The sequence below is a fragment of the Vipera ursinii genome, assembly GCF_947247035.1.
Source record: "Vipera ursinii genome assembly, chromosome: 6".
NCBI lineage: Eukaryota > Metazoa > Chordata > Lepidosauria > Squamata > Viperidae > Vipera > Vipera ursinii.
The window spans coordinates 59,849,221-59,876,464 of record NC_139515.1 but is presented as its reverse complement, the minus strand read 5'-3'; the positions used below and the strand labels follow the sequence as shown (position 1 = coordinate 59,876,464).

Here is a 27,244-nt window from a genome sequence, read left to right as displayed (position 1 = left end):
TGGCTTCGCGGGCCACATGAAACCACTTCACGGGCCGCATCCAGCCCCCGGGCCTTGTGTTTGACATGTCTGATGTAAGGCTTGACACTGGTGAAGTGGGAACCAACAATTCTCAGCTTTGACAGAACCATTGTAAGAATTGAACAGGGGCCTCCCAATCAAAAGGCTAGGAAAAGAACGGCCAAACGTCTGACTCAAAAGGTGGGAGGAAAAGTCTTAGGATTTAAACCCTAAAGGCTGACACACACACACAAACATATATATAGGACTTGATTTCTGTGTTCTCCAATATTTGTAATTTATTTATGTATCCTGCCTTTAATATTTTTACAAATAACTCAAGGTGGCAAACACACTTAATATCCCTTCCTCCTCCTATTTGCCTCCACAGCAACAGCCCTATGAGATGGGTTGAGAGTGACTAGCCTAAGGTCATGCAGCTGGGTTTCATGGCCAAGGTGGGATTTGAACTCATGGTCTCCAATTTCTAGTCTGGCACCTTAATCATTAAACCAAACTAGTTCTACAGTGCAGATCTTACGTTTCTATAAAACTTCTTTCTTGTTTGCAGTAAAACAACTTTGCATAGGTGAAGTCAGCTTCTTCTGTTAGCAGCTAATGAATGCAAAATTGAGTTTCAGGAGAATACAGATTTATTGCTGTAATTGATATGAAATCTGGCAAATGTCTACATATATTTGCCCTAGGCAGCCAATTAGTGTGTCTCAGTATAGGGTAGGGTACCATTAAAATAGGGTACCATTAAAATCATTCTTAGTCAAGAGGGGCTGAATACAGATAGACCTTGACTTACAACCATTTGTTTAGTGACCATTCAAAGTTACAATGGCATTGAAAAAAATGACAAAACCACTTTTCAAACTTATGACCTGCAGCATCCCCCATGGTCATGTGATCAAGCAAAGTCAATGGGGAAGCCAGATTCACTTAAGAACCATGTTAATAACTTAACAATTGCAGAGCTTTACTTAAAAACTGTGGCAAGAAAAGTTGTAAAATGAATCAAAACTCACTTAACTATCTTGCTTAGCAATAGAAATTTTGGGCTCAATTGTGATCGTAAGTCAAGGACTTTCAGTAGTAATAGCTTCAGTAAATTTCATTGGTCTTTCATGAACCTTTCAGTTTCTCTTTATCAATTTGTGAAGCTTGGGGAAGGAGAGAAGGAAACAGTATAAGGAGTAGCAAGAGACCTTAGTTCTGATTCTAGCCTCCACTATATGTATGGTGTTCTGATGTTTATTGCTTTGTAGATATGCTTAACAAGCAGGACTGTAAATACGGGGATAACTGCACCTTCGCGTACCACCAGGAGGAGATTGATGTATGGACAGAGGAGCGAAAGGGGACACTCAATCGCGACCTCTTGTTTGATCCACTGGGTGGGATCAAACGAGGTAACCTAACTATTACCAAGATCCTGAAAGAACACCAGGGCATATTCACCTTTCTTTGTGAGGTATGAAATAGCCAGTGCAGACATACAAGATTGTATTTTCATGATGTTGTCAACTGTGCCTTTAGTAATTGCTTACTGGATTACATCATAGGAAAACTGGTCAATGCCAGCTTTTGACATTTGGGTTTTGAAGGTCACTGACTGTCACCTTTAAATTGAGCTATGGACAGAAAAGGCTTATGTGAGAATGAGTGACATTGTTTTTCTCCATAAAAGTTTATGGTCAGCCTAGGAAACCAATCAGAGTTGAAGACTTTTTTAGCTTGCACGTGGGGCAAGCATGTTTTTTTTTAAGTGACTGGTCAGAGAGCCATTAGGTAGTTCATGTATTGCAATAAGCCACAGCTTGCTGAATAAACAGACTGGTGATATAGCTGTATTTTCACAACACACTAAACACATTACTAAATCCCAGACAAATCACATCATGCTTTGAGATTGTTATATTTGGCTTCAGAAGACGTGTTGTTGTTTTTTTATTGTGAAATTGTTTTGAGCTATTACGTTTCAGATGACACAGAATTAGAAAGCATATAGCTAATGAGAAGATAGAAATAAAATCAAAATAGATTAGATAAATTGATTGAAAATAATGATATTTAGTAGAATCAAATGCAAAGTATTTTGCTTAGAAAATAAAATCAATATAAAAAGAGGATACTTAAGTTAGCAAGTATCCTAGTTTGAAAAGTTCCTGAAGTCCCAATTTCCAAAGTAATAAATTTTTCTGCTATTTGGTATTTCTCAAACCTTACCTTGTGTTTTGATAATTCTAGCCCTTGCATTTTAAAAGATTTAGACAAAATAGGAGAGGTTCAGAAAACAGCAGTGAGAAAGAACAAGACTCTAAGACAGACACGTCAAACTTGCGACATCGTGTGATGTCTTGCGACGTATCGGGACTGTTTTGCCATTGCCAGCCATGGGGTGGGCACGGCTTCTGCATGACAACTCTGGGCTGCTGGTTGGAAGTTTAACACCCCTGCTCTAAGTCATATGAAGAGGGATGGAAATAATTCAGAATATTTAGCCTTGAGAAATTTGGGAAGGGAGGTCACCACACAAAAAAGGTCAAGACATGTCTAAGTTATTCTGGAATTCAACTTATAAAATAATAGACTAAATGATAAAAAAGCAAATTCTGACTGTTAGAAAAGCATCATAATACTAAAAGCAGGTAGATATCTCTTAGAGATACTGAGCAGAATCTAGGGTCAATGACAAAATGACTCCTTTCACTTCTCTGATTCTGCGCTAGCCTCCAAGTGTCAGTTTTTGTATGTAAAATGATCTATATTCAAGAATTGGAGGGAAATGTATGTTTTTGTAGGCAAAAATGGAAGTATATTGAAAAAATGTCGTCTTTTATATAAATGTGCAGAGCAAAAAAAAAAATAACTGCTATTTTATATATATATATATATGCTTGCAGATCTGCTTTGATAGCAAACCCCGAATAATCAGCAAAGGGCTCAAGGACTCTCCAGCAGTGTGCTCCAATCTAGCTGCAAAACATAATTTTTATGATAATAAGTAAGTGAGTTGGACCTGTCTTCAGCCAGTAATATGTAACTGCTTATAAAAGGCAAACTGAGCTACAAAGTCACAATAACATTTCTTCTATAAAGGGAGCAATGTTATGCTATTTTATAGGAATGTTGAAAAGATTACTCATTCCTGATCCCACATGCTTTATTTTGAGCTGCTCTGATTACTAGCTGGTAGTTTGAAGTAACTCCATATAGCTATGCCTATTTTAATCATCATACTAAACAGCTTTAATTTGGTTGAAATGCTTTTTCCACGAGGCTAGTAATCCTTAAGCATTTTCCTAATTTATTAAGATATATTTCATTTGCTTCAAGTGCATTGTTCTCACAATCTATTTTCTAGTACCCTAAAACAAAATAATTATGTTTTAAGGGGATAAAATCAACGGCAACTCTAAAAAACAATTCTTAATGTACATTATAATTGAAACCAGAATAGACAATTATAGGGCTGGGGGTGGAGTTGAGAGGTACCTGACCAACATTTAAAACATCATTTTCCTTTGTATTAATAATGTAAATAATGTAATATACAAGGATCAGTTATGCTAATACCAGTCATAACACTTGGAGAACTTAATACAAGTACAAGTACTAATATAACCTGATCTAAAGGTGCACACAAGGAGCTGACGTCTGGAGAGATGGCCTAGAGAGCAAGAGTGGATTCACAGCATCTCCAAAGCTGGATGATGATAGCTACTCAGATTGATGAACTAACTCACTCATCCATCCATCACTTCCCTCAGTATCTGATGAATGGAAGTTACAAACTGAAAAATGGCTGTTTTGTCTCAGCTCTACCTTTAAATGTTCTTAGTAAATGGCTTTTTAATGAGGATTGGTATGAACGAATCTCTTTTTTGCAGGTGTCTGGTTCATATTGTTCGTTCCACCTCTCTAAAATACTCTAAAATCCGCCAGTTTCAGGAGCATTTTCAGTTTGATGTCTGCAGGCATGAAGTGCGTTATGGCTGCTTGCGTGAAGATAGTTGCCATTTTGCTCACAGCTTTATAGAGCTTAAGGTTTGGCTGCTGCAGCAGTATTCTGGTGAGTAATCACTTGGCTTGGACTGTCTAGAGGACTGCAGGGAGGTTAGTTTCAGGCTTCAATGTGTGCACTGTTTCTGTGAGCTCCCACAGAATGTCATCCAGAAATTGAAGAAAGGCAAAAAATGATTTTCAAAAAATTATATGTACAATACTCTTAGTTATAGAACTGCATGTGTCTTCTAACACGATTGGGTCCAGTGGGACAACCTTAATTAATGTCCTACATGCATGATTATATAATGAGAATGATTTGAAGGAAGAGTTATGAATATTACAAACTTTGCAAAAAGTATTTGCTCTAAATAGGGTCCCTGATGAGAATAACTGGGGATCAAAGATCAAGAGGGAAGGCTAAGAGCAGGACTGCATTTCGGACATTTGGCTTGTGTACATTATAGTAACACTTTTGTAATGATTGTGCAGAAATGAATAAACACAGATATCAGCAGAACCATTTTCCTCTCCTCTTTTTGTAGCCTTGAACACACAATATTTTGGCCATTATTGAATGGAGGAATGCAAACCTTTAGTATTCCATCCAGTCCTCTCTGTTGAACTACGCAGAAATCAACAATTCTAGACAGTGGCTTTGAAAGAGTTTGTGTATGTAGTAAAAGAGAAGGTAGATTACTTGCACACAAAAGAGTAGGTCCTTATTAGAACAGTTACTATAAGTAATAATAAACATAATCCTTGACTAATTTGTGTCTTCTGTAGAACATTGTAGAATGTGCTTGGGGAATTGGTTTGGACTGAATTGTTAGAATCCTTTGCTGTAGCGAGTCAATGCTCATTCAATTACTAGCTAAGGGCAATGATTCCAATACTAAAAATTTGTTTTTAAATTTTAGGTGGAAGATATATTGTACAACCTCTTATGTCCATTTATGAAAATTTGTTACTATTAAGTGTCATTTTCTCCAATATTTGCTAATATATAGTGGATTCTTATTAAATTCAGGAAAACGAGCATCTCAGAAGTACTTGATTCCTCCTCACTGATAGAACAAAGCAATGAAAGAGTTTTTACTATATCGTTATAATCTGTTAAATCTCTGAAGCTACTTTTGTCATCCTAGGAATGACCCATGAAGATATTGTACAAGAATCTAAAAAATATTGGCAGCAAATGGAGGCACATGCTAGCAAAGCCAACAACAATATGGTAACCTATCTAGTTTTATTTTAATCCTTATAAAATGTAGAATCGCATGAATAAAGAAGTTAAAAGAAAAGTTTTAAATGAATAAAATAGCCAGGAAATAAAAATATTAAAAGCCTATGTAAAAGCCATTATTCTAGTGCTATGTGAAAACTTAAAATTAAATTATCAAAATCTAAAGTGCTTCAGAGAAGAGTAGTGTTTATACGTGGTGCCCAAAAGCAGTATCAGAGTATTCCCTTTGGAAAGGTTGTCCAACTGAGAAATCCCATTGGAGTTATTCAAGTAAGAACACGGGGACAAAAAAAATATTTTAGGTAATCTGGCTGTAAGCCAGTCAAGAGTTTAACATTCATCACTGTTTGTATCTGATCTGGAAATGGAATGGCAGCAAATATGGCTGACAAAGAATTTTTAGGATGATACAATTGTAGCAATCAATCCCATAACTGAGATTGAGTAACTCACTTTTGGACTGACTAAAATTCTGAACCACCTTCACAGATAGCTTAGCATGTAACTCAACTGAGAGGTGAGAAGTGGTTGTATAAGAGATTCTATTTGACATCTGTTCTATCAGTTTGAGTAAATAAAAATTACTCTTAGCCATTGAAGCCATTGTTTCTAAGGTTCCAGCCTTAAATCAAGTTGGGTATGTCCAATTTAATGAAGAGAAGGACGAGGGGTGACATGATAGCAGTGTTCCAATATCTCAGGAGCTGCCACAAAGAAGAGGGAGTCAAGCTATTTTCCAAAGCACCTGAAGGCAGGACAAGAAGCAACGGATGGAAACTTGTCAAGGAGAGAAGCAACCTAGAACGAAACTTCCTGACAGTTAGAACAATTAACCAGTGGAACAACCTGCCTCCAGAAGCGGTGAATGCTCCAACACTGGAAGTTTTTAAGAAGAGACTGGACAGCCATTTTTCTGAAATGGTATAGGGTTTCCTGCCTGAGCAGGGGGCTGGACTAGATGACCTCTAAGGTCCCTTCCAACTTATTATTAATTTGTAAGATATTATTTGAAAAACCAAGCTGCAATTTTTAAAGTATTGCCTAGTAATTATAATCTGTTGCTCTTGGGGGACATTTTTGAGTGCTAAAAAAGTGACTGGGTAGTTAACGTGGAGTCCAATCCTGGAATTGAATTAAAACAATTTTTGAATTAGAACACTTAATTCTTGACCTTTTTCTTTATCATTGAAATAACCTTAATTTCTTTTTTAAATATAATTTTGTTGGAAGTTTTAAAAGCCAAGAGTAAAATTAATACAAATTAAAATAAAATAAGAAATAAAGAAAAAGAAATAAAAGGGAAAGCTAAAGTGCAAAAAGAAAAAAAAGAAAGAAAAAGAAAGAAGATGCAAAGAATGTATCCGACTGTAAAATAGAATTTATCATGTATTTCCAATTTCCTTTGTCAATCATTTTCAGTTCAGGAAGACATGTTATGACTTGTCCAATCTATATTTTATAGATTGTGGCTTGATGCAATCCTAGCAATGCAAAGCAGATTTTCATAGTATGCAACTGCCGTAGGCACTATTTTGCACCATTGTACCTAAACTTCTTGGGAAAGCATGAATGAACGTAAAGAATAAGAAATTTGATGTAGCTGACATAAAATCAAGGAACAGTTATGAAAAGAGTTAACAAGAATTTTGCAGGTTCTGGACTAAAATGAGTGTTGTAAGTAAGTAAGTAAAGTAAAGTTCTCTTTGTTTTACTTTGGCTAAAACAAAGAGAAGAGAAGATTACAAAAACTTTGTATGTTCCTATATCTATATAAAGCTGCCTAGTCCCATATCTCTCTAGAAAGCTGACTTACATCAAGCAAGACCAGTGATCTATCTTGTCAGTATTATAATGTCTGCATTGCTAAGGCTGCAGTTAAGAATCATTTTGAATCTTATTTGGAGATACAGATATGATTTAACAAGTTTCGTGTATATTAATTATGAACTCAGTCTGCAAGAAAGTGATATCAGCATGCTTGGGGAAAGTTAAGATTTACAGGAATACAATAAAATGGGGGAAAATCAAAGGAGCAAAAATAATACAAATAGAATATGTCCATTGACCATAAAACTCAGGATCTTTTAGATGAAAAGAAAGCAAACTGGGAAGGGGATGTAAAGAAAACATGGCTGAATGAAATGAAAACAGGACCACTTCCTACGATGCTAGAAGTCCTAGTAATGTGCTATATTATGTAACTCCATGCTCTACCCTTTCTTTGAAGTGTGCCTCTTGTCTTATTTGGAATAACAAATCCAAACTTTGCTGAGACAGATCTTTTAATCCTGTGCTTGGTACAGTTTAATTACCAACTTATAATGTACTCTTGGCCTCATAGAAGCAGACGCTGCTGTTACCTGATGCCTTTTGTGCTCAATCAATCCAGTGGACACTTTGCAACTTCTGATTTCTATGTAACATTGTTACAGAGTTAATCAGTCTGCTATGTCTTCTTTTCAAAATACTGTCATGTCTACTAAATGCTTTGGTTTCCTTCCTACTTAATCTCTTTCCCATGTATAAACACAATTTTATCTGGCAAAAGGTTACATTGTGCAAAGTTTTTGGACTGCTTACCTTAAAGCTCCAGTTTCTGTTCTATTAAGTTCTTGAAAGAGCCCGTTGAAAGTGAAGGATTAAAATAACTATTCAAAACGCTATTCAAGGCATATTTTCATAGGCAGATCCTAGGCAGTTTCAAGCCATATCAATTTAAATGTTAATGATTGTTACTATAATAAAATGAAAGTCGAATAGATTAGAATTAAAGGTAAATGCCAAAAGAATAATAACGATAAAATACAAATGTATAATAAAAATTATTTATTGATATTGCAGTTTGGAGGCCATTCAACTCCTGATGACTATGCAGCTTATGGTTTAAAAATGAAATAAAAGAAAAATGCATAAACAGCTTGAAGACAAATAAATAAAAAGCCATCCAACATAAATCAGTCCCAAAGCCTGAAAACCTCTGAATGCCCTCAGATTGGGAACCGTCCAGATCTTGGGTGGAAGGGACGGTGTCATTCCGGATGGTAGGAACCTTGACAGACAAGGCCTGCCTTCCAGGTTTAGCATATGACACGAGGGACCTGCCCACTGTACCAAAGTTCAAGGGCAGAAACAGTAAGAAATAGGTAGTCCTCCAAACCCAGTCTAACTTTAGCGGCTGCCCATTCTTGTACCAACAATGCTTTTCTTCTGAAACTAGACACGCCCAGCCTTAAAACAAGTTTTTCCAAATTACACTTTTGAGATATAAACTATAATCCCTAGAACTCCCAGCTTCACTATTGGTCTGGGGAATTCTAGAATATCTGGAGCATATCTGGATGATAGGAGATTGACGAAGATTGGCATACAGTAACACACTTCTAGATGAGATTTTACCATCCTGGAATCTCACTGGATGTACTGCTCAATTTCCAGTGCTTTTTTTCTAAAAAAAAAAAAGGTGTTGGAACTCAGAAGTGCTGTCACTGGGAGCGATGCCGGTGTCTTGCTATGGCGTCACCGCCCGTCCTTTGCACCCCTGCCCCTGCGGCTCAGAGCCACATGCCGTGGGGATTCCCATCCCCACAGCCGCCGTGGGGATTCCCCTCCCCGCAGTTGCCACGCCGTGGCCCGTGCTGAGCTCCCACTCGGAGCTGCTCCGAACCCCGACCCAGAGCTCTGTTCCTCGTGGCAGTGGTCTCCGGTGCCAAACAGTCTCTTTCCAACCACATCCAGAAAAATTTGTAACAAACATTGGAATTCTCAAGGCCATGTTTGGTATTTCCCAGCAATCTGTTACTGGAAGGAAAAAGCAATCCCTGCTGCGTTACTGATCCCAGAGAAGCATTTGCATGTATGCAGGTATCCTTAGGGTGCCATAGTTATGGATGAGAAATATTGGTTGCAAAGTTAGCATTTCTGGATGTAATACAGATATTTTGGACTTATTTTTCTTTGCATGTTTGATATTTTTAAAAAGGCATATGCTACTGACTACGCTTATCCACATATGTAACATCTTTTGTTAGGATACATGACCACTGCTTGTCCAGAATGTGAAAAGTGAAAGATTGTGACTAAACAAAATTTTAATGTACTGATAATACCACCAGAAATTATTTTAGCCTTTTTAATAAATGTTGTTATTGATGTTAAAGCTCACCATGGAAAACATCATATATTGTTATGTATATACTAAGTTAATTATTTAAAGACTGAAGTGCAACATAACTAGATTCTAAATAATCTATTTTTCAAAACACACAGCAGTCCAAACAGTAAAAGTAAAGTCCAAATTAAGAATATTTCATTCTTAAGAATTGTTTAATTTAAAGTGGTTTAGTTGTAATAGATGGTTATAGATTCAAAATAGTTTTCAAGAGTGTACAAAAGATACTTTTTTCCCCCTAGCATCAGCTAAATTAGACATATTACATTGAGAAAAATGTTTCTCATTTCTTTCCTGTTACCTTTATTGATTTCATTGCAGAGATGTTAACATAGGAAATAGATTATTTTGTTATCTAATTTTACCTTCCAAAAGACAGAAGCAGATGAAAAATGTGAGGTTCTTTCCTGTTGGCTTTTTTGAATTAGGTGTTTAAGGGTTAGGGTTAGGGTTAAAAGTTTAGTTCCTAAAGAAGTAACCTTGTAAATAATTTTAATGTCCTCCTCTGGTGCAGGGTAGGCAAACTTGGCTCTTTTATGACTCAAGGACTTCAACTCCCAGAATTCCTGAGCCAACATGGCTCAGCTTGGAAACCTCTCTCTTTCCCCTCAGTGTGGCTGGCTCAGGATTTCTGGGAGTTGAAGTCCACGAGTCATAAAAAAAGGGCCAAGATTGCCTACTCTTAAAGCCAATAGACGGAGCTTTTCCCCCCCCCCCAAAAAAAAAGGTGCCGGAACGCCGTTCTGAGCGTTCTATGAGAAAAAAAGCCCTGTCAATTTCCATCATTCAGTGGAACATAAAGAGAGACCTTTGTCAGGAATTGATACAAAGAGCGTTTTGTATTAACCATCCTAAAGAGAGTAGGTTTGCTTAGTGTGTGTATGTTTGTGTGTGTACACACATACATACATATATACACTACATGTGGTATGTGATTCTGTGAATTTTTATTTTCAGTCCTACATGTACAGCTTCTTCAGCTTCTCACTTTGCAATGATGGGAAATTAGCAACAAGGATTTTTATCTTGCTGGATTTTTTGTAGCCATGTTTTGTTATTTGCTTCTTTTCATAAAAGAATATATCTTAGAACACAGTTTTTTCAGTTAACTTTGCTTTCTCCTCCTTCCTGATTTTAGGCATCTGTCAGAACTCCCATTTCCAACACTTTTGACCTTCAGATGAAATTTGTGTGTGGCCAGTGTTGGAGAAATGGACAGGTTGTGGAACCAGACAAAGACCTCAAATACTGTAGTGCCAAAGCACACCATTGGTAGGTACCTTTTCCTTGTCTGCTTTCTCCTCTCCCTGCGATGTAGAACCTCCCGCCATTATTCTGGTATCTTATATTGAAGTAACTGCTCAGTTTTATTTTTTAGTGCAGTCTATAAATATTCATGACTGGATGTGCTGCCAACAGCTTATGCGGGGCTGCAGTTTTGTTGCTCAGTTAACATTGGTAAAAAGTGCACGCCCCTTTGTCATAGCTTTTTCCCTTGTGGGATTATGGTTATGGTGCACCCCTTTGGACCCTTCCTTGGTTGCCATGGAAGCTGATCTTAGTAAGAATTATCAGTTTTAACGTTCCATTATAGTGAAATAAAGTTTTTATAGCATTTGTTTTCTGCTTGCCTATTTTTTGCAACATGCTTCCTCCAGTTGGACCAAGGAGCGCCGCGTCCTACTAGTGATGTCCAAAGCAAAAAAAAAGTGGGTATCTGTTCGACCCCTGCCTTCTATCCGCAATTTTCCTCAGCAATATGATGTAAGTAATGCTCTTTGCACAACACTGCCCACCCTATCTTGCCTATTCCATGTTTTCAACATCGGTAAAATGAGGACCCAGATTGTTGGGGGCAATATGCTGACACACTATACTGCTAAGAGAGGGCTGTAAAGCCCTGTGAAGCGGTATATAAGTCTAGGTGCCATTGCCATTGCCATTGCTTGTGATTCTGCATGCGGGAAAATGTGAGCAAGAGCTCAAATGGTGAAGGAGATGCTCAGCAGCCAGTATTGAAGTCCAAAGGTATCTGCCATTCAGTATTGAGCGAATATTTGATACCTATTGAAAAATGCATTCAAATTTCTTTAATTGTAGCGTTTCAGAATGGTTTGGTTCTGAAAGTGACAAATATATACTACACTTCTTTCTTCTATGCAGGTTATAGGTAGAGCAAGGGGTATAAAAAGAAGCTTGATGTTCTGCTAGAAAAGATGTGACACAGCTAAATAGCTAGTCAAGCATTTGTTTTAAAAGGAAAATTTTAAAAAATAAATGCAACACTTCAAAATAAAAACAACATAGTCACAACTGAAACTATTGCCTTTGGGGGTTACTTTTTTGAAGGTGAATAAGGCTAGAAATAGCAGCATTTTATATAAATAGATGAAAAAGTATACGTTGATGCATCCAATGGGATGTGCATCTGCATAGACTTTATGTGTATCCTTGGGCATATGCTTAAGACTTACTATGAAAGGAAATGTTGTTATTCAATCTAATTGTGTTTTTGTTGATTGGTAAAATTGTGTGCAGATTTTTGGTATTTTTGGAAATATCAGTCCAGGCTGTTTCTAATTGGAATGTGTGCCTCTTTCCTTTGAACAAAAAGCCAAAATATTTTGTTTGCGTATGTGAGTGATGAGTAAGAAGAAGAGAGGGCGATGATAAACAGATCATTTTTCTAATATACATGAATGGTTTTAATTATAGAATGGAAATTGGAAACTCCAGTATAACTTTAGGACGTGGTCTTGTGAGAACTGTACAAGATTTTTTTTTTCACAGCAAAAGAAATCTTTCTTCAACTGCTCTTGGGATGTGTGGTTACATTTTGTGCCCAAAGATGTCAAACTCATATTCCAAAGTCAGGATGTCATTCTTGAATATTCTAACTCCAGGCACTATCTTTCTGCCTGAAAATTTTAAAAATGCAGTGGGACTTGGAAATTTTATATATGTCTGGATTCTATGCCACTTAGGGCTTTCTGAATTTGAAGAAGCAATCAGAAGATGCATTTTATTTTGGTATAGTTGCAGAGCTGCAGCTTATGTACTGTATATTAATTAAAGACAGTGTCCTTATGTACTATATATTAATTAGAGTATTAATCAATCATTTAAGTAATTTCTGCTGAGGAGTTGTATCCAATCCATGAATTCTAAAACCTATGTGAAAATTTATGTAAAAAGCTTTCTAAGACCTAGGAACCTTTTGGGCTTAAAACCTTCACCTTCATTCTACACAACAATGCCTTTTGCAAGGTTTCATAGTTATATTTCCTGTCCCAATCAAAATAGTTTCTTCCCTTGCCTTGGAAATAATAATAAGATTGCTTGGAGATGACATGCCAACTCTGCTTTTTTAATGGTTACTTTAGTGACCATTAATTTTAGGAAAATGTAGCATATAGAGAAGAAAAGGCTGCTCTGTAACAGCAAGTGTCAGTCCATCAGACGTTAAGTGACTTGTCCTTTTCAGTCGCAGTCCTCAAAAGATAATAGCAGAGGTCACTGGTGTATGAGGCTGCATTAGATCCACTTTGGGAATGTAGTCTTATTTGTATTCATTTCCTGAACACAGAGATGTGATTTGGTACAGAGCTGCTTTCTGATGTGGCAAAAGAATTGGCAAATGGGCTTTAAGAACTTTTATCTAAATTTTGTCATAGATTTTTTTTTCTTAAAAAAATGTCCACAGCATTCTGAGGCTACTGCAGTAGATCTGAGTTTAGATCCACACCCTGAAATATCTCGCACCAGGTTTTTTTCTGTTTCATTTTAAGGGAATGAATGGAGAGGAGGGTAAAACATTGAAGTTTGAAGACCTTGCCTAGATGGTTGAGTACTGCTTAATACATGAGGGGAACATAATGCTGAAGCAATGCATCATGACAGAAATGTTATCTAATTAATATAAGAAAAATGTTGCCAGGTAGTCTAGTTTAATGTCTCTGTTTAGTATAGTGGCCAACCAGATGCTTATGTTAATCCTATAGGGGAAACTGAAGGCTGTAATTCTGTCATACTGCTGGTTTCAAGCAACTGCATGACAGATCCAGCTTTGCATTGCCAGTGAGAGAGGGAGGTGGGAGGGAGAATGACACATTGATCACTCAGCAATAACAGATTTTCAGCAGACAGGAAAATGGATTTGTCATGGCTATAAGGCTATGGAGCTGTAAAGGAGGAGCAAGTTTCCCTCATCTTGGCTCTTTAAGCAGAAGAAAACTAAAGGAAAGGCAAAGGTAAACAAAACAGGTGATAAAGGAAAAGCAGATGCTATGGAGAAAAAGAGAAGGACAGGTTACTGACATAATTACACTGTTCTAGAGACTGGTGTATATTGTTTGCTTATAGCAACTTATGAAGGAAAGAGTCATCCTTGCAGGATCCAATCTCGGTAGGTCACTGGGACCAGAGGTTTAGTCTTCCGAGCTTTCAGACTTGTGCTGGAGCCCAATTTCAGGGAACTTCTCTGACATATTCTGGTACAGAGAAGTTCCCTGTGGATGGGGTCCAGCATGAGTCTGAAAATTTGGAAGACTAAAATTCTGGTCCCTGTGGCTGACTCAGACTGGATCCTGCAGCATTATCCTGGACACATATATTTGCCTTCATTCATGAGAACCATCCTTGCATATTTATGAAGGTAGAACGTGGTTCTGTCACTCTGGAAGAGAAGAAGGCAGGAAACTATCCTTAGATCCTAAAATTTTATTTTTATTTTTTATTTTAATTTCATTTATATCCCGCCCTTCTCCGAAGACTCAGGGCGGCTTACAAGCTTAGCAGTAGCCTTCATTCTATGTATATGCCTGCTTATTAGGGCTTTCACCACACACCCCCAAGCGGCATTATTACAAAGTCAGCTTAATTGCCCCCAACAATCTGGGAGTGCCATTGTATTCTGCACAATAATTGCTTTTTTGCACACTTTATGCCATATTAATCCTATTATTCCCTGTACAGGTAGTCCTCGACTTAGCAACAGTTCACTTCATGACTATTCAAAGTTACAACGGCACTGAAAAAACGACTTGTGACCGTTCTTCACACAACCATTGCAGCATCCCCATGGTCATATGGTCATAATTCAGATGCTTAGCAACTGGCTCATATTTATGACATTTGCAGAGTCCCAAGGTCGTGTGATCTCCTTTTGCGCCTTTTTCACAAGCAAAGTCAATGGGGAATCCAGATTCACTTAACAATCTTGTAACTAACTTAAGAACTGCAGAGATTCACTTAATAATTGTGGCAAGAAAAGTCATAAAAAGAGGCAAAAACTCACTTAACACATGTCACACTTGTAGTTGTAAGCTGAGGACTACCTGTATATCTTTTGTGGCTATTAATGATCAGAATGTTGAGAGTGGCACAGACCTGAGGCATGTAGATATCAGGCATACATTGAATATGTATACTCCATGTGGTAAAGCCTGAAAGCTCTTAACAAAGATCAACCTCAGGAAAATGCAGAAATTTAGCACATATTGTAGAAATACTTCCACATGTGATTTTCTAGGTGCATATGCAATTTTCTAGATTTGCATATGCAATTTGCTATGTATATAGTCAAGGCTATTTTATCACCTTTTCTCCCTCCCCTCTGGCACCAAAATGTGCTCATCATCACAGTACATAGGGCTGAGAAAGCTTACATTTTCCCACCCTGTATGCTGTTGCATTCATCAACAGGCATGTAGGTGGGGAAAGGGAAGAGATATTGAGATGATTAAATCTACTACCTTCCCCATAAGCAAGCAGTTGGAGAGCTGAATGCATAGTAATTCTAATGGAAAATGGGATGCTCATGCTGTTTGTTGTGATGTCCAAAGTGGCAAACAGAGTAGCAGCAGCTTTGAAACCTGTGGTAGGTTGCATTCCTCCAAGGAACCCTATATGGGCAGTAGGTTGCCCCCATAGAATCAGTACTGGGTGTGTAATGAATTCACAGTACTTTACATATCTTTTCCTTATTTGATCTTTGCCAACTTAATTCACATGAGAAAGAAAGTATTTCTGAAGGCCATAAATTTTTCTGTCTCTTTCCAGCTCTGTATTCATGCCCAAAATGGTAGGAAATGCCAGTATGTTGGAAATTGCTCCTTTGCCCATAGCCCTGAAGAGAGAGAGATGTGGACCTTTATGAAAGAAAATAAGAGTAAGTGGAATATTTAAATTTGTGTCTTTATACATGTTTGGGAGCTACAGATTTATTTGTTTGTTTGTTTGCCTGCCTGCTTTCTGATTTCTCCCTCCCATCCCCATCTCCAAGTACTCATTGACAATAATAAATGCTCAATGTCAATATAACTGGCTTCTGGCGAAACATAGTGTGCAAGCAGACAAAGTTTAACTAAGATTTAACATTGTCATTAGTAAGTCATTATTATCTCAAGCTGGGGATTTATGTTTTGGAATGAATATGAATATGGCTCAGTGGGTTAGGACGCTGAGCTTGTTGATCAGAAGGTCGGCAGTTTGGCGGGTCGAATCCCAAGTGCCGCGTGAGCGCCTGTTACTCGTCCAAGCTTCTGCCAACCTAGCAGTTTGAAAGCACGTAAAAATGCAAGTAGAAAAATAGGGACCACTACGGTGGGAAGGTAACAGTGTTCCATGCGCCTTTGGCGTCTAGTCATGCCAGCCACATGACCACGGAGACGTCCTCGGACAAGCGTTGGCTCTTCGGCTTTGAAACGGAGATGAACACCGGCCCCTAGAGTTGGAAACGACTAGCACGCATGTGCGGGGGAACCGTTACCTTTACCTTTTATGCAGGTTCTGGTTTCCTGAATTCATAATTATTACCAGAATAATGTCCCCTTGAAAATGTCTACATGCTACAATGAACTTTTAAATTGGCTTCCGTTGGTATTAATGAAAGGTATTTGAACCATTACGCTGGAGAGGAAGTTGGCAATGTAGCTCTGCCTTTTCAATAGTGGCTGCCTTTAAAAATGTCCCAGGATGTGGGGATTAGGCCAGATCCAGGACCTGAAAATGCGTCTGGTTGAAGCAAGAGCCTTGGTGGAGCAGTGGGCTAATGCCTCCTTAAGTAACACCAGCTGCCTGCAATTAGTGCAGGTTCGAGTCCCACCAGGCTCAAGGTTGACTCAGCCTTCCATCCTTCCAAGGTAGGTAAAATGAGGACCCAGATTGTTGGGGGCAATAAGCTGACTTTGTAATAATGCCGCCTGGGGGGGGGCAAAAGCCCTAATAAGCAGGCATATACATAGAATGAAGGCTATTGCTAAGCACATTGATTTGTGCTTTAGATTGTAAGCCGCCCTGAGTCTTCGGAGAAGGGCGGGATATAAATGGGATTAAAAAAAAAAGATCTGGGCTGAATTGTGCAACTGTTTGGAAGCAACAGATTTCAATGTTCAGGAGGAGCTGCATTCTTTCTACTTCATTTGATAAAATATGTTAGACTGGCACCTATTCTATGTCAGTCTTCAGATACTGCAGCTGAATGACAGCACGTGTACCTTGCGTGGAAAAGATCCTAGGTTTAGTCCCTGAATCCTGAAGCAGGGCTGAGGAAGACTTTTTGTCCGACAACTGAAGAGTGCTGTGTGAGATTGAATAAGATTCTGCCTTGGTAATAAAAAAGCTTTCAATGTTGGTAGCCAAACATTTCTGTTTGGAAAGATTGTATTGGTAGGATGCAAAAGTGACGTTAGTTAATCCAGCTGGTCTATTGTTGCAGTTTTGGATATGCAGCAGACTTATGACATGTGGCTGAAGAAGCACAACCCTGGAAAGCCTGGAGAGGGAACACCTCTAACATCACGAGAAGGAGAAAAGCAGATCCAGATGCCCACTGACTATGCTGACATGGTAGCGTCATATCCTAAATAATATTGTGATACTTGTTTATTTTTATTTCGCACATGAATATTTTAAGCTAGTGTGCTACAAAATGAAACCCATATCAGCAACTTGCATCCCATAGAGATCTTCAGTGCAGCACTATACATGCTCAGCCACTGCTGGTTTTGCCATAATTTTGCAAATTAACATGGCACATGAGAAGTGTTGTCCCCAAGAGCTGTTCTCATTATCTTCTAAAGCCCAAACACAGCTACTTGATGAGGTGATGAAGTGGTTGTCAGCTTATCAACTTGTGAAAGCATTGTGAAAAAAAGAATCCTCCCTCCCTTTTATATTCTTGCTTTAAATCATAGTTCTTCTCCATGTGCTCTGCTGGAGATAGTGATGCTCTGATCTCATTACACAGAGAAGGAAGTTTAGACTGTCGCATTATACATTGTTACAGAAAGAATGATTGCCTACCCTGGAATAGAAGATTGAGGGCCCTTTAATAAATTACATGTTTTCCTAAGAAGCTCTGAAGATCTCAGAAGCCAGCAATATATACATTTTACTAACATAAGATTTGTTCATCAGTAAGATACAGAGATAGGTCATTCTATATTTATTGATTATATTTAGATGGAAATCAAACTTGTAGGATTTTTTTTGTAGAACAAACCTTCCCCGTGAAACAAATGTTACCCTTTTCCATCAATCAACACATGAATTTTAGCAGGAAACTAGAAAATGTTTATTAATCCATACCTTTGGTAATGCATCCTGCAGGTCTTTCTCTGTCAAGTAACCAAGTGGAAACAGGAAAATATGTGCCACCTTTAACAGAATCATTATCTTGGGCTCCTGAGTATTTTTTAATTTCTAAGAAACGTGACTGTTTTAATAGTAGAATATCTTTTGCTGATTCTCAGTTAGTGCTGTTAACAAATAAGTATGAATCCTCAAAAGAACAATGGATTTAGCTATGGAAAATTAGTTTTATTTGACAATAAAGGGCTTCCCAGCCATTTTTAGAGCAGTCATCAGTGCAACCTAGTAAGTTATAGGACTCTATTCTCTTGTTTTCTGGTGGCCAGATGGGTTACCATTGCTGGCTTTGTGGAAAGAACAGCAACAGTAAGAAGCAGTGGCAGCAGCACATCCAATCTGAGAAGCATAAAGAGAAAGTCTTTACATCTGAAAATGACTCCAGCTGCTGGAATTACCGTTTCCCAATGGGAGAGTTTCGGCTGTGTGAAAGGTACAACCCACAACATTTCCCATTTTTTTAGGTCATGTACTCCTGTTGAGTAGGGGGAGTGTGTGAAATTTTTGCTACAGTTTAACTACAATTTAAAGAAAATTATCTCTGCTAAGTCTGTGACTTGAAGGGATGCGGTGGCTCAGTGGGTTAGGATGCTGAGCTTGTCAATCAGATGGTTGGCAGTTTGGCGGGTCGAATCCCAAGTGCCGCCTAACAGAGTGAGCGCCTGTTACTCGTCCAAGCTTCTGCCAACCTAGCAGTTCGAAAGCACGTAAAAATGGAAGTAGAAAAATAGGGACCACTATGGTAGGAAGGTAACAGCGTTCTGTGCGCCTTTGGCGTCTAGTCATGCCGGCCACATGACCACGGAGACGTCCTCGGACAAGCGCTGGCTCTTCGGCTTTGAAACAGAGATGAGCACCGGCCCCTAGAGTTGGAAACGACTAGCACGCATGTGCGGGGGAACCTTTACCTTTAAGTCTGTGACTTACATTCAGATATTTTTCATGGCCGCAGATAAGTCTTTAAATCAGTATTCTTCAACCTTGGCAATTTGAAGATAAATGGATGGCAACTCCCAGAATTCCCCAGCATGCTGGCTAGGGAATTCTGGGAGTTGAAATCCATACAAGATTGTATGGTTGTATGCCAAGGTTGAGAAACATTAATTTAAATGCAGAATTTTTCTTGCAAAGACGGGCTTAAATATGCATTCAGATATAATATGCTCGTGTCCTTGTTTACCAACTAAAGAAATAGTGTATTTTAAGCAAATTAGTACCTTATATTCTTATGGTTGATATAGGAACTTTGTTTATTCTTGGGCTGATGATTTCAGAAGCTCTAAAATGTTGCTGAATAGTTTCTCTCTTCTACTATTGATTCTTTAGTTAATCTTCATAATTGATATACCTGCTTTCAGGTGATTTGTTTGAAGGTGGCCACTTTGTCGGCAGAATATTTTGTTAACTGATCTAGATCCCACATGTGCTAGAATCTGGATTGTTTGCTGAAAAATCTGTCCCTTTCATGCTATGGGCCCTGTGGCTTTAGGGGAAGATCTTTCTGTAATTTAAAATTACCTTTCTGAGTTAAAATAGTAGAGAATTAAAGAAGAGATATTCCTATTTAAAAAATTGATAGTCGTGTACTGCCCTGCTACAGGTTCCAGAAGACAAAAGGCTGTCCGGAAGGAGAGAAATGTCACTTTGCTCATGGACAAGATGAGTTGACAGAATGGCTTGATCGCAGGGAAGTAATGAAGCAGAAACTGGCTAAAGCTCGAAAGGATATGCTGTTGTGCCCTCGAGATGATGACTTTGGCAAATACAACTTTCTATTACGTGATAGTATATAATTCTGGGCAGTGGTGGAAACGAGCAGACTTTTCAGAACTTGAGTAAAATGAAGCTTGGGCAGTTACAAAGAGCCTGATCATTGTTCCAATACTGTGGCTTTGATTGTAAGATAATCAAAATGATTCACTAATGTTGAATGGAATTAAGGATTGAATCATCTGTAGCCAGTGGACACAATGCTTCTATCATTTTGTTTTCCAAATTATTTCGGTCAGTTACCAGCTTCTTTTTTTTCTTTTATAAAAGAGAAGATGTTCTTCCTTTTAATTTTCCAGCCAATTCTTATTTTGAACATTTAATTTTTGATGGGATATTGTGGTATTACAGAAGCAAAGCTTAGACCGAGGAAATGTGTCAGAAATGCAGGGTTTTGTTCAAGCTAGACTTATGTGCTAGATCTTTCTGGTCACAAACCATAGTGTTGAAATTAACAATACAAAATGTTAAATATGAATAAGATATAAGCTTTTACCACTTCAATCTGATTCTAAAACATTCAGATTACTCTGGTAGTTGCTTTTAAATAATAGTAGTAAAGTATTTACTGTTTTAATACTACTAAGTGGTAATTAAAGAAATACTAGTAAAGAATACATTAAGTCTCTTTCTCCTTATAGCCAGGATTCCATCACAGATTAAAGCAGACAAAAGAATTTTAATCCTGTCACATGACATTAGAAAAGCAATTGGTTGTCTTTGGAAGCAATTATTTTTTTCATATTAAAGATTATTAAAATACAGTTGATGATTGATTTAGACCTTGTATGAAATACATAAGTCAAAGATAACTTTTATTTCTGATGGTCAGCAATCACAACAGTTAATTTTTGCTTCTCTAGAGAGAACGTTAAAAATATCTGAGAATTTGCCTGTACAGGAACATGTTAATATATTTGGGTTTCTGCAGAGAACCTGCTTGTTGAAAAAGAATAGTTTCCACTGTACATATAGTTTTCTCTCTAGTAGGTACAGTTCTGGTGGATAAGAAAAAACAGTAATGATGGAAATGAGATGAAAGGATTTAGTTTGTTTTCAAGGTGTGGATTTTATAAATCTGATTGTGCCAAAGAATCAGGTTTGTAAACTTTCCTTGGCATTAATAATTTAGCACTAACTATAAAAGTATCTTGGTAATTTTGATCTCAAGGGGCAAAATAAATTAAAAATAAACTTCAAAAATTCATCTGTTTAATTTAAATTGCAAATAAGAGACTTGCAATTAAATGTTTCATATCCCAAACTAATAGAAGTTAAACATAAGAGTAGAACGTTAAGCTTCCTTCCCTTTTCTTAAATAAAGAAACAAGAAAATTTCCACTGAGCCAATATTTAAAGTACCTATGAAAAGAACTACAAGAGGCTGTAAATTAAAGTATCTTTACTAGGAATTAAGTTCCACTAACTTAGTGGTTAATTGAGCAATAAAGTCACAAAAAATATGATAGTAATATTTCAAAGAATTATTATAATAGACTGCAGAAAAAAGTCACATTGTTTGATGTGATAGGAAAAAACAAATGATTCATAGTGTATGGATTTTGCAGCTGTAACCAAAAAACCCTCCGCATTTTTAGTGCAATTATCTTTATTGGACTTATAGGGAAATACATATATGTTTAGGGTATATGGTGCTACAGAATTGGCTTTTATATTTTTGCAAAGTGGATGAAGGCATGGTGTAACCTGAATATGAAGGTTTCATGTAAAGATACCTATCTAGACTCTGTAGGCTTGCTTACAAAATGCTTTTCTCTCTTCCTTAATGAAGTGTGAATGCTGTAGAATATTATACCTTTCTTCTTTTGAAGTAATATCAGTCAAGTTGATCTACCCTTGTTCATTTGAAGAAGAAAAATGAGTATAATAATTATAAAATGTATAATAATTATAAAGGAAATGCAGTTAATACAAAGAATATAATGTCAGTTTCTTTTTCTGCTATTATTAATTGATATAGATGGATTATTAACTCTTCTCTGATACCTTTTACATTTAATGACTCATTTCTGCCCATCATACATTTTTGTCTAAAATCATCTGTTCCCTAAATAAAAGCAAGTATTTTTGGTTTATATTAATGATGCAGAGATCAGCCTTTCCTGAGAAAAGTTTGGATGCTTTTTTCTAAGTTTTGAAGAATACTTTAGCACCGTGCACCTGATGCCCTCCAAATGTGTTAACAATGCTACTCCCATCGTAAACATTGAACATGTTAATTGACTGATGGCCTGCAATGAAAGAAATTGTTTATCAATCTAGAGTGTGACTGAGCAGGGAAATTTGTGTATGGAGTAGAGAATCTTTGCATTTCTAAATCTTTTAAAAGTAGTGATGTTCCCCAATTGTCATCCTGTTGTGGAACCCATATATATCTGGGTTGAAAATTGTTTAAATCAGCCCATCCCCAGTTTGATCGTTATAGAACTTGTAACAAGACTTTTCAGACTCTGATACACATTTTCCATTATCCTAGAAGTTTATTTTTATAAAAGGAGTACATTTTTGTCTCTTGCCTCACTAATTAAATACCGAAGTCTTAATTATTGATTCTGGATTAAATGAAGTCACAGGACCCCAGTTGCAATTAAATGAGCCAGATGCAACCCCTCTTCCCATGCATAGATGTGTTGAGTAAGTTACACAATACACTATTAGATGTTCAATTTGTTGGTCCTATTTCTCTTAAGAAAAATATAGGTAAATAAGAGATGGATGCTTAACATTCTAAACTGTGCTGAATCTAGAAATATAACCATATGCTGTGTCAATCCAAGATATGTGCATTTATTTAGATTATAGAGCTAAATAAAATGTTTCCTTAAAAAAGTAATTAGTTGTAGCCTTTTTCTGCCCTCTTCAGTACAGCTGTGCTGGAGGGAAAAAAGGCTTGTGGATTATGATGCTAGAGCACGGTGGATGCACGTATTCTGGGCATTGCAGTTTATTTCCTGATACGATAATCTGGTATGTGGTGTTGCAGTATTTTGTTACCAGAGTTGTTCTAGTGTGTATATATGTACTCCTTTCATAAGACATATATACACAGGTATTAAATATATATCTCTATATAATATTATATACGTGTGTGGTATTAAGGAATCTTTATTGAGAGTTAAGGAAAAGGACTCAAGCCAGGGAATATAGCATCTCTCATTGAAAGAAAGAAGATGTGGGAAGGGGATGAATATTTCTTTGGGATCCAATAAAGCACTGATTATTATCCCCATCAGTCATGAATTTACCATTTTGTAAAACCTTGCAAACCTTATTCATAGAAATAAATATTCAGCTAATGAGGAAGTAAAATTTGTTTATTGTTTTGAGGAAGGAGATACCAGACAAGAGTAGGGGCTCTCTTTTGACATTTTCTTTCCTTTTCCTTTGTCATTCCTGAGGTTACAGGACCATCCGTTTCTTGCTATATCCTGCAGCATTTAAGTCCAGGGCTTTTAACAGCTGAATTAAACAATAAAACAGGATATAGTTACTAAAATTTAATAAGTTGGTTTTTCAGAAAGCATTTGAAAATGATGAAATGTCATTGATTGTAATTATTAGTAAATACAAAATGTGCTTCTGAAATCTTGGAGTGACCTATTACTCTTTATATAAAAAGTGATACCGTATAAGATGCCAAAGAGAAAAAAAGCTGATAGGCTCTTTTCCTAGACCTGAAAATGGGGCAAGGTAAATTTGAATGGGATGCTGGTTAACTAAGCTTTCCACCAGATTGTCCCTTAGAAATGTGATGAGAGAGGAAAGCGAATGAAGGGAGATGCTTTATTTCTAAGCTGGGTTTGTAATATGCTCGAGAGTCCTTAAAAATATCTATTAATATATTTTAAGAATACCACACTTTACTATTAAAGAGTAATTAATAATTATCTTTCACAAAGTCCTGTAATCAAATAATACTGTAGATGTCCTAATAACATTCTTGTTCTTAATAAATTTGTTTCTTTTAGCCTTTGTAATAGAAAATAAAAGTGTGCACTTTAAACCTTCACCCTGTGCTTTTTATACTGATATTACCCTTATAATGTTACCTCTTATTATTCAACATAACTCACATTGGCTAATGACCAACAACATAACTCAGAGCGGGGCATTTTATGGCCTGCAGCCCTTCTGCAGTTCTTGTCTAGCCTGCAGTGGCTGGGGTTGGGGAGGCAGTGGCAACCCTCCACAATAATCTTGGTTTCTCATGTGGCCCCTTGGAAAAATTGCCCACTCCTGGAGTAACAGTAGGTGGCTACAATTTTATTTGTTGTAGACCAGTTGTTTCACTTCTATTGGGTTCAGTCTATAATTTGCTAGATCTTCTTCCACATGCTTCAGCCAACTTTTCTTTGAGCAGATCACAACCACCAGGCTGGATTTCCAAGATAAGTGTCTGAAATACCATGGTCAATACATCTGAATTGCATCACCTACTGTAGACTGGTTGCGACATCCTTTTTTAATCATTTCATCTTGTATTTCGTCATAAATTGAAATTCTCAATATTTGTAGTGCTTTGAAAAACTTTGAGAAGTTTTTTCCCCCAAATGCTGAAGCAATGTCAGATGGCATACACATTTACTAAATAAAATAAGTCAATGCTGGGAATGATCAGTGGAAAAACTAGGGGCTACCCTAGTTGACTGAACACTATAAGGATAATACCACGATGGTCATGGTGAATCTGAAGGAGGCAGTGTGAGAGAGGGATATGGCGAGTGCTGATCCATAGAATGGCCAAAGGTCAGACACAACTGAATGACCGATGAAACTACTAAAAATCGTGTTCCTATAACCTTAACTGCGTGAAACTGCATCAAAGAGCAGTTTTTGAATCAAAGTACCTCAAATGGGCTTATTTAATTATTATTAATTTTATTAGCCACCCATCTCTCTTCAAAGCAACTCAGGGTGGCTTACAATATTAAATGCAATAAAACCATAAAAGATAAATATAAAAACAATAAAAACAATAAAAATAGAATTATAATCCAAGTAAAGTAACAAAAGATGAGGAGGGAATATATTAATAATATGAACCTAACTAGGATATAAAGAGAGCCGGTGCTTCTTTTATTTATCTTAATTTTTTGAAGCATACAATTAGTCTTCCTTGCAACACCTGTGATGTCACTACTATATAAAGATAAAGAAAAAAAATTTAAAAAGTGGAGAGTTCCGGGGAAACACAAGATTGGGAGTGCAGCGGAGAAAAAAAGAGTAACTTCTAACTCTTAGTACAGATGCAGTAATGAAATGCAGTAATCTTTTCCTCTAAAATGAACCATAACACCTAGTACTTCTATATCATGAACTGTTCTAATCATCAAATCCTAAAGTTAAAATTTAATTTCAGTTTCAAGCAAAAAATCCAAAAGTGATTTCCAAGTGGAAACCAAGCTAGACAATGTCTTTTCTTTGATTAAAGCAATCAGTGTTGCCATCTCCACCAAATCCATTAACCTCACTATCCTCTCTAAGCCAGATGTACAAGGCTTCCTCTTTTAAGAAGGGAAATTACAGGGTTACACTGATACAGATATGGGAAGTGATGCTTCTTGATTACTTGTCACATGCACTGCTGAAGGATACTTTAACAATCATGCAATCACATTCCTCAACATCCCACTCAGAAAAAAGGGTACTGAAGTAGAAGATAAACAACCCAGTCTTGGTCAGTAGCCACGTTGCCAAGCCTTGCTGATGAGTCTCATGCTGCCTCACGTTCTTCCCTCATGACAAGGCCGCCTTAGTTTTCAGTTGCGCAACGGCTGCAAAAGTAATCATGAAGACGAACTGTCCTTGGTCAGATATGCAAGGGATGTTTTATCCATTCAAAAGCATTCGTTGGTTTACAGGGTTTATATGTTACTCCACAATTGAATTCTTTGTAATTCAGATTAAAATAAAATACAATAAAATTAATAAAATAAAATTCAGATTAAAATAAAATATAACTGAAAAATCAAAGCCATGCAAATCACAGTATAAGACTCAGCAAGTAATTACAATCCCTTCTCTCCATTTTTTTAAAATGCTAGTAGAGGTACCAGTGTTTTACTTAATCTCCTAGGATTTGTATGAAGAGCTACACCAATGCCACTGGGGGAAGACCATTCAAATGTCTTTGGGGGGACACTGTTCCAAAGCAGGACTGGAATAAGGAAGACATGCTTCTATAGCCCCTATAGATGGCATATCTGGAGAGAGTGAAGAGAATCTGGCCTATTTGTGAAAAGCTGGTTCTGCATGTATCCAAACTTCAATCTGTGCATGGCTTTAAAGGTGATGAGCACACTGAAAACAAATCAGTAAGCAATTCAACTCCAAAAGTAGCAATGTTATATGGGTGCAATTTATTTATTTTATTTAATTAAATGTATATGCCGCCCTTCTCCCTGAGGACTCAGGGCGGCTCACAACAATAAAAATTAAAAAACATAGAATAAATTTTTTTAAAAAAAGAATTAAACAATAAATGCAAAATTACAAGACAATTTAACCCGGTAAAAAGACTAATTAAAAAACGTAGTCAGTCCAGGCCCGCTTATTGGAACAACCAGGTCTTCAGGTCATGGTGGAAGGACCGAAGGTCAGGGGCCATCCGCAGCTCCGGGGGCAGTTCATTCCAGAGGGTTGGCACGCCCACAGAGAAGGCCCTCCCCCTGGGGGTTGCCAGCCGGCATTGCCTGGCCGACGGTACCCTGAGGAGGCCAACTCTGTGGGAGCAAACCGGGTGATGGGAGGTTGACAATGGCAGCAGGTGGTCTCGCAAGTACCCCGGGCCTAAGCCATGTAGGGCTTTAAAGGTTATTACCAGCACCTTGAATCGCACTCGGAGGGTAACCGGAAGCCAATGCAGCTCGTGCAGGAGTGGTGTAACATGGGAGTACCGAGATACTCCCATAAGCACCCACGTGGGCGCATTTTGCACCAGTTGAAGCCTCCAGGTGCTCTTCAAGGGCAGCCCCATGTAAAGAGCATTGCAGTAATCCAGGCGAGAAGTGACGAGGGCCTGCGTAATCGTGCATAGGGCATCTTGGTCCAAAAAGGGGCACAACTGGTGCACTAGGTGAACCTGTGCGAAGGCCCCCCTGGTCACGGCCGTTAGATGATCTTCCAAATTAAGCCGTGAATCCAGGAGGACACACAAGTTGTGAGCCCTTTCTGAGGGGGGCAATACCTCCCCCCCCATCAGAAGAGATGGGACTTGTTGGACAATACGAGATGCTGGTATCCACAGCCACTCGGTCTTGGAGGGGTTAAGCCTGAGCCTGTTCCTTCCCATCCAGACCCACACCGCCTCCAGGCACCAGGACATCATGTCAAGGGCATCACTGGGTTGGCTCGGGGTGGAGATGAACAACTGGGTA

General features: G+C 37.7%; 1 protein-coding gene across 6 annotated transcripts in view; it reads left to right on the top strand.

Moving 5' to 3' along the window:
• Positions 1–23,877, top strand: part of ZC3H7B (zinc finger CCCH-type containing 7B) — a 49,705-nt gene extending 25,828 nt beyond the window's left edge. For all 6 annotated transcript variants that reach the window (XM_083366397.1, XM_083366401.1, XM_083366396.1 and 3 more), the window contains 10 exons: positions 1,275–1,480; positions 2,913–3,013; positions 3,900–4,081; positions 5,163–5,248; positions 10,567–10,700; positions 11,087–11,192; positions 15,489–15,597; positions 17,146–17,276; positions 18,347–18,510; positions 19,678–23,877. In XM_083366397.1, coding sequence (XP_083222523.1) covers positions 1,275–1,480; positions 2,913–3,013; positions 3,900–4,081; positions 5,163–5,248; positions 10,567–10,700; positions 11,087–11,192; positions 15,489–15,597; positions 17,146–17,276; positions 18,347–18,510; positions 19,678–19,870 — 1,412 coding nt within the window. In that variant the 3' untranslated portion in view covers positions 19,871–23,877. The remainder of the gene's footprint in view (positions 1–1,274; positions 1,481–2,912; positions 3,014–3,899; positions 4,082–5,162; positions 5,249–10,566; positions 10,701–11,086; positions 11,193–15,488; positions 15,598–17,145; positions 17,277–18,346; positions 18,511–19,677) is intronic.
• The last annotated feature ends 3,367 nt before the right edge of the window (positions 23,878–27,244 follow it).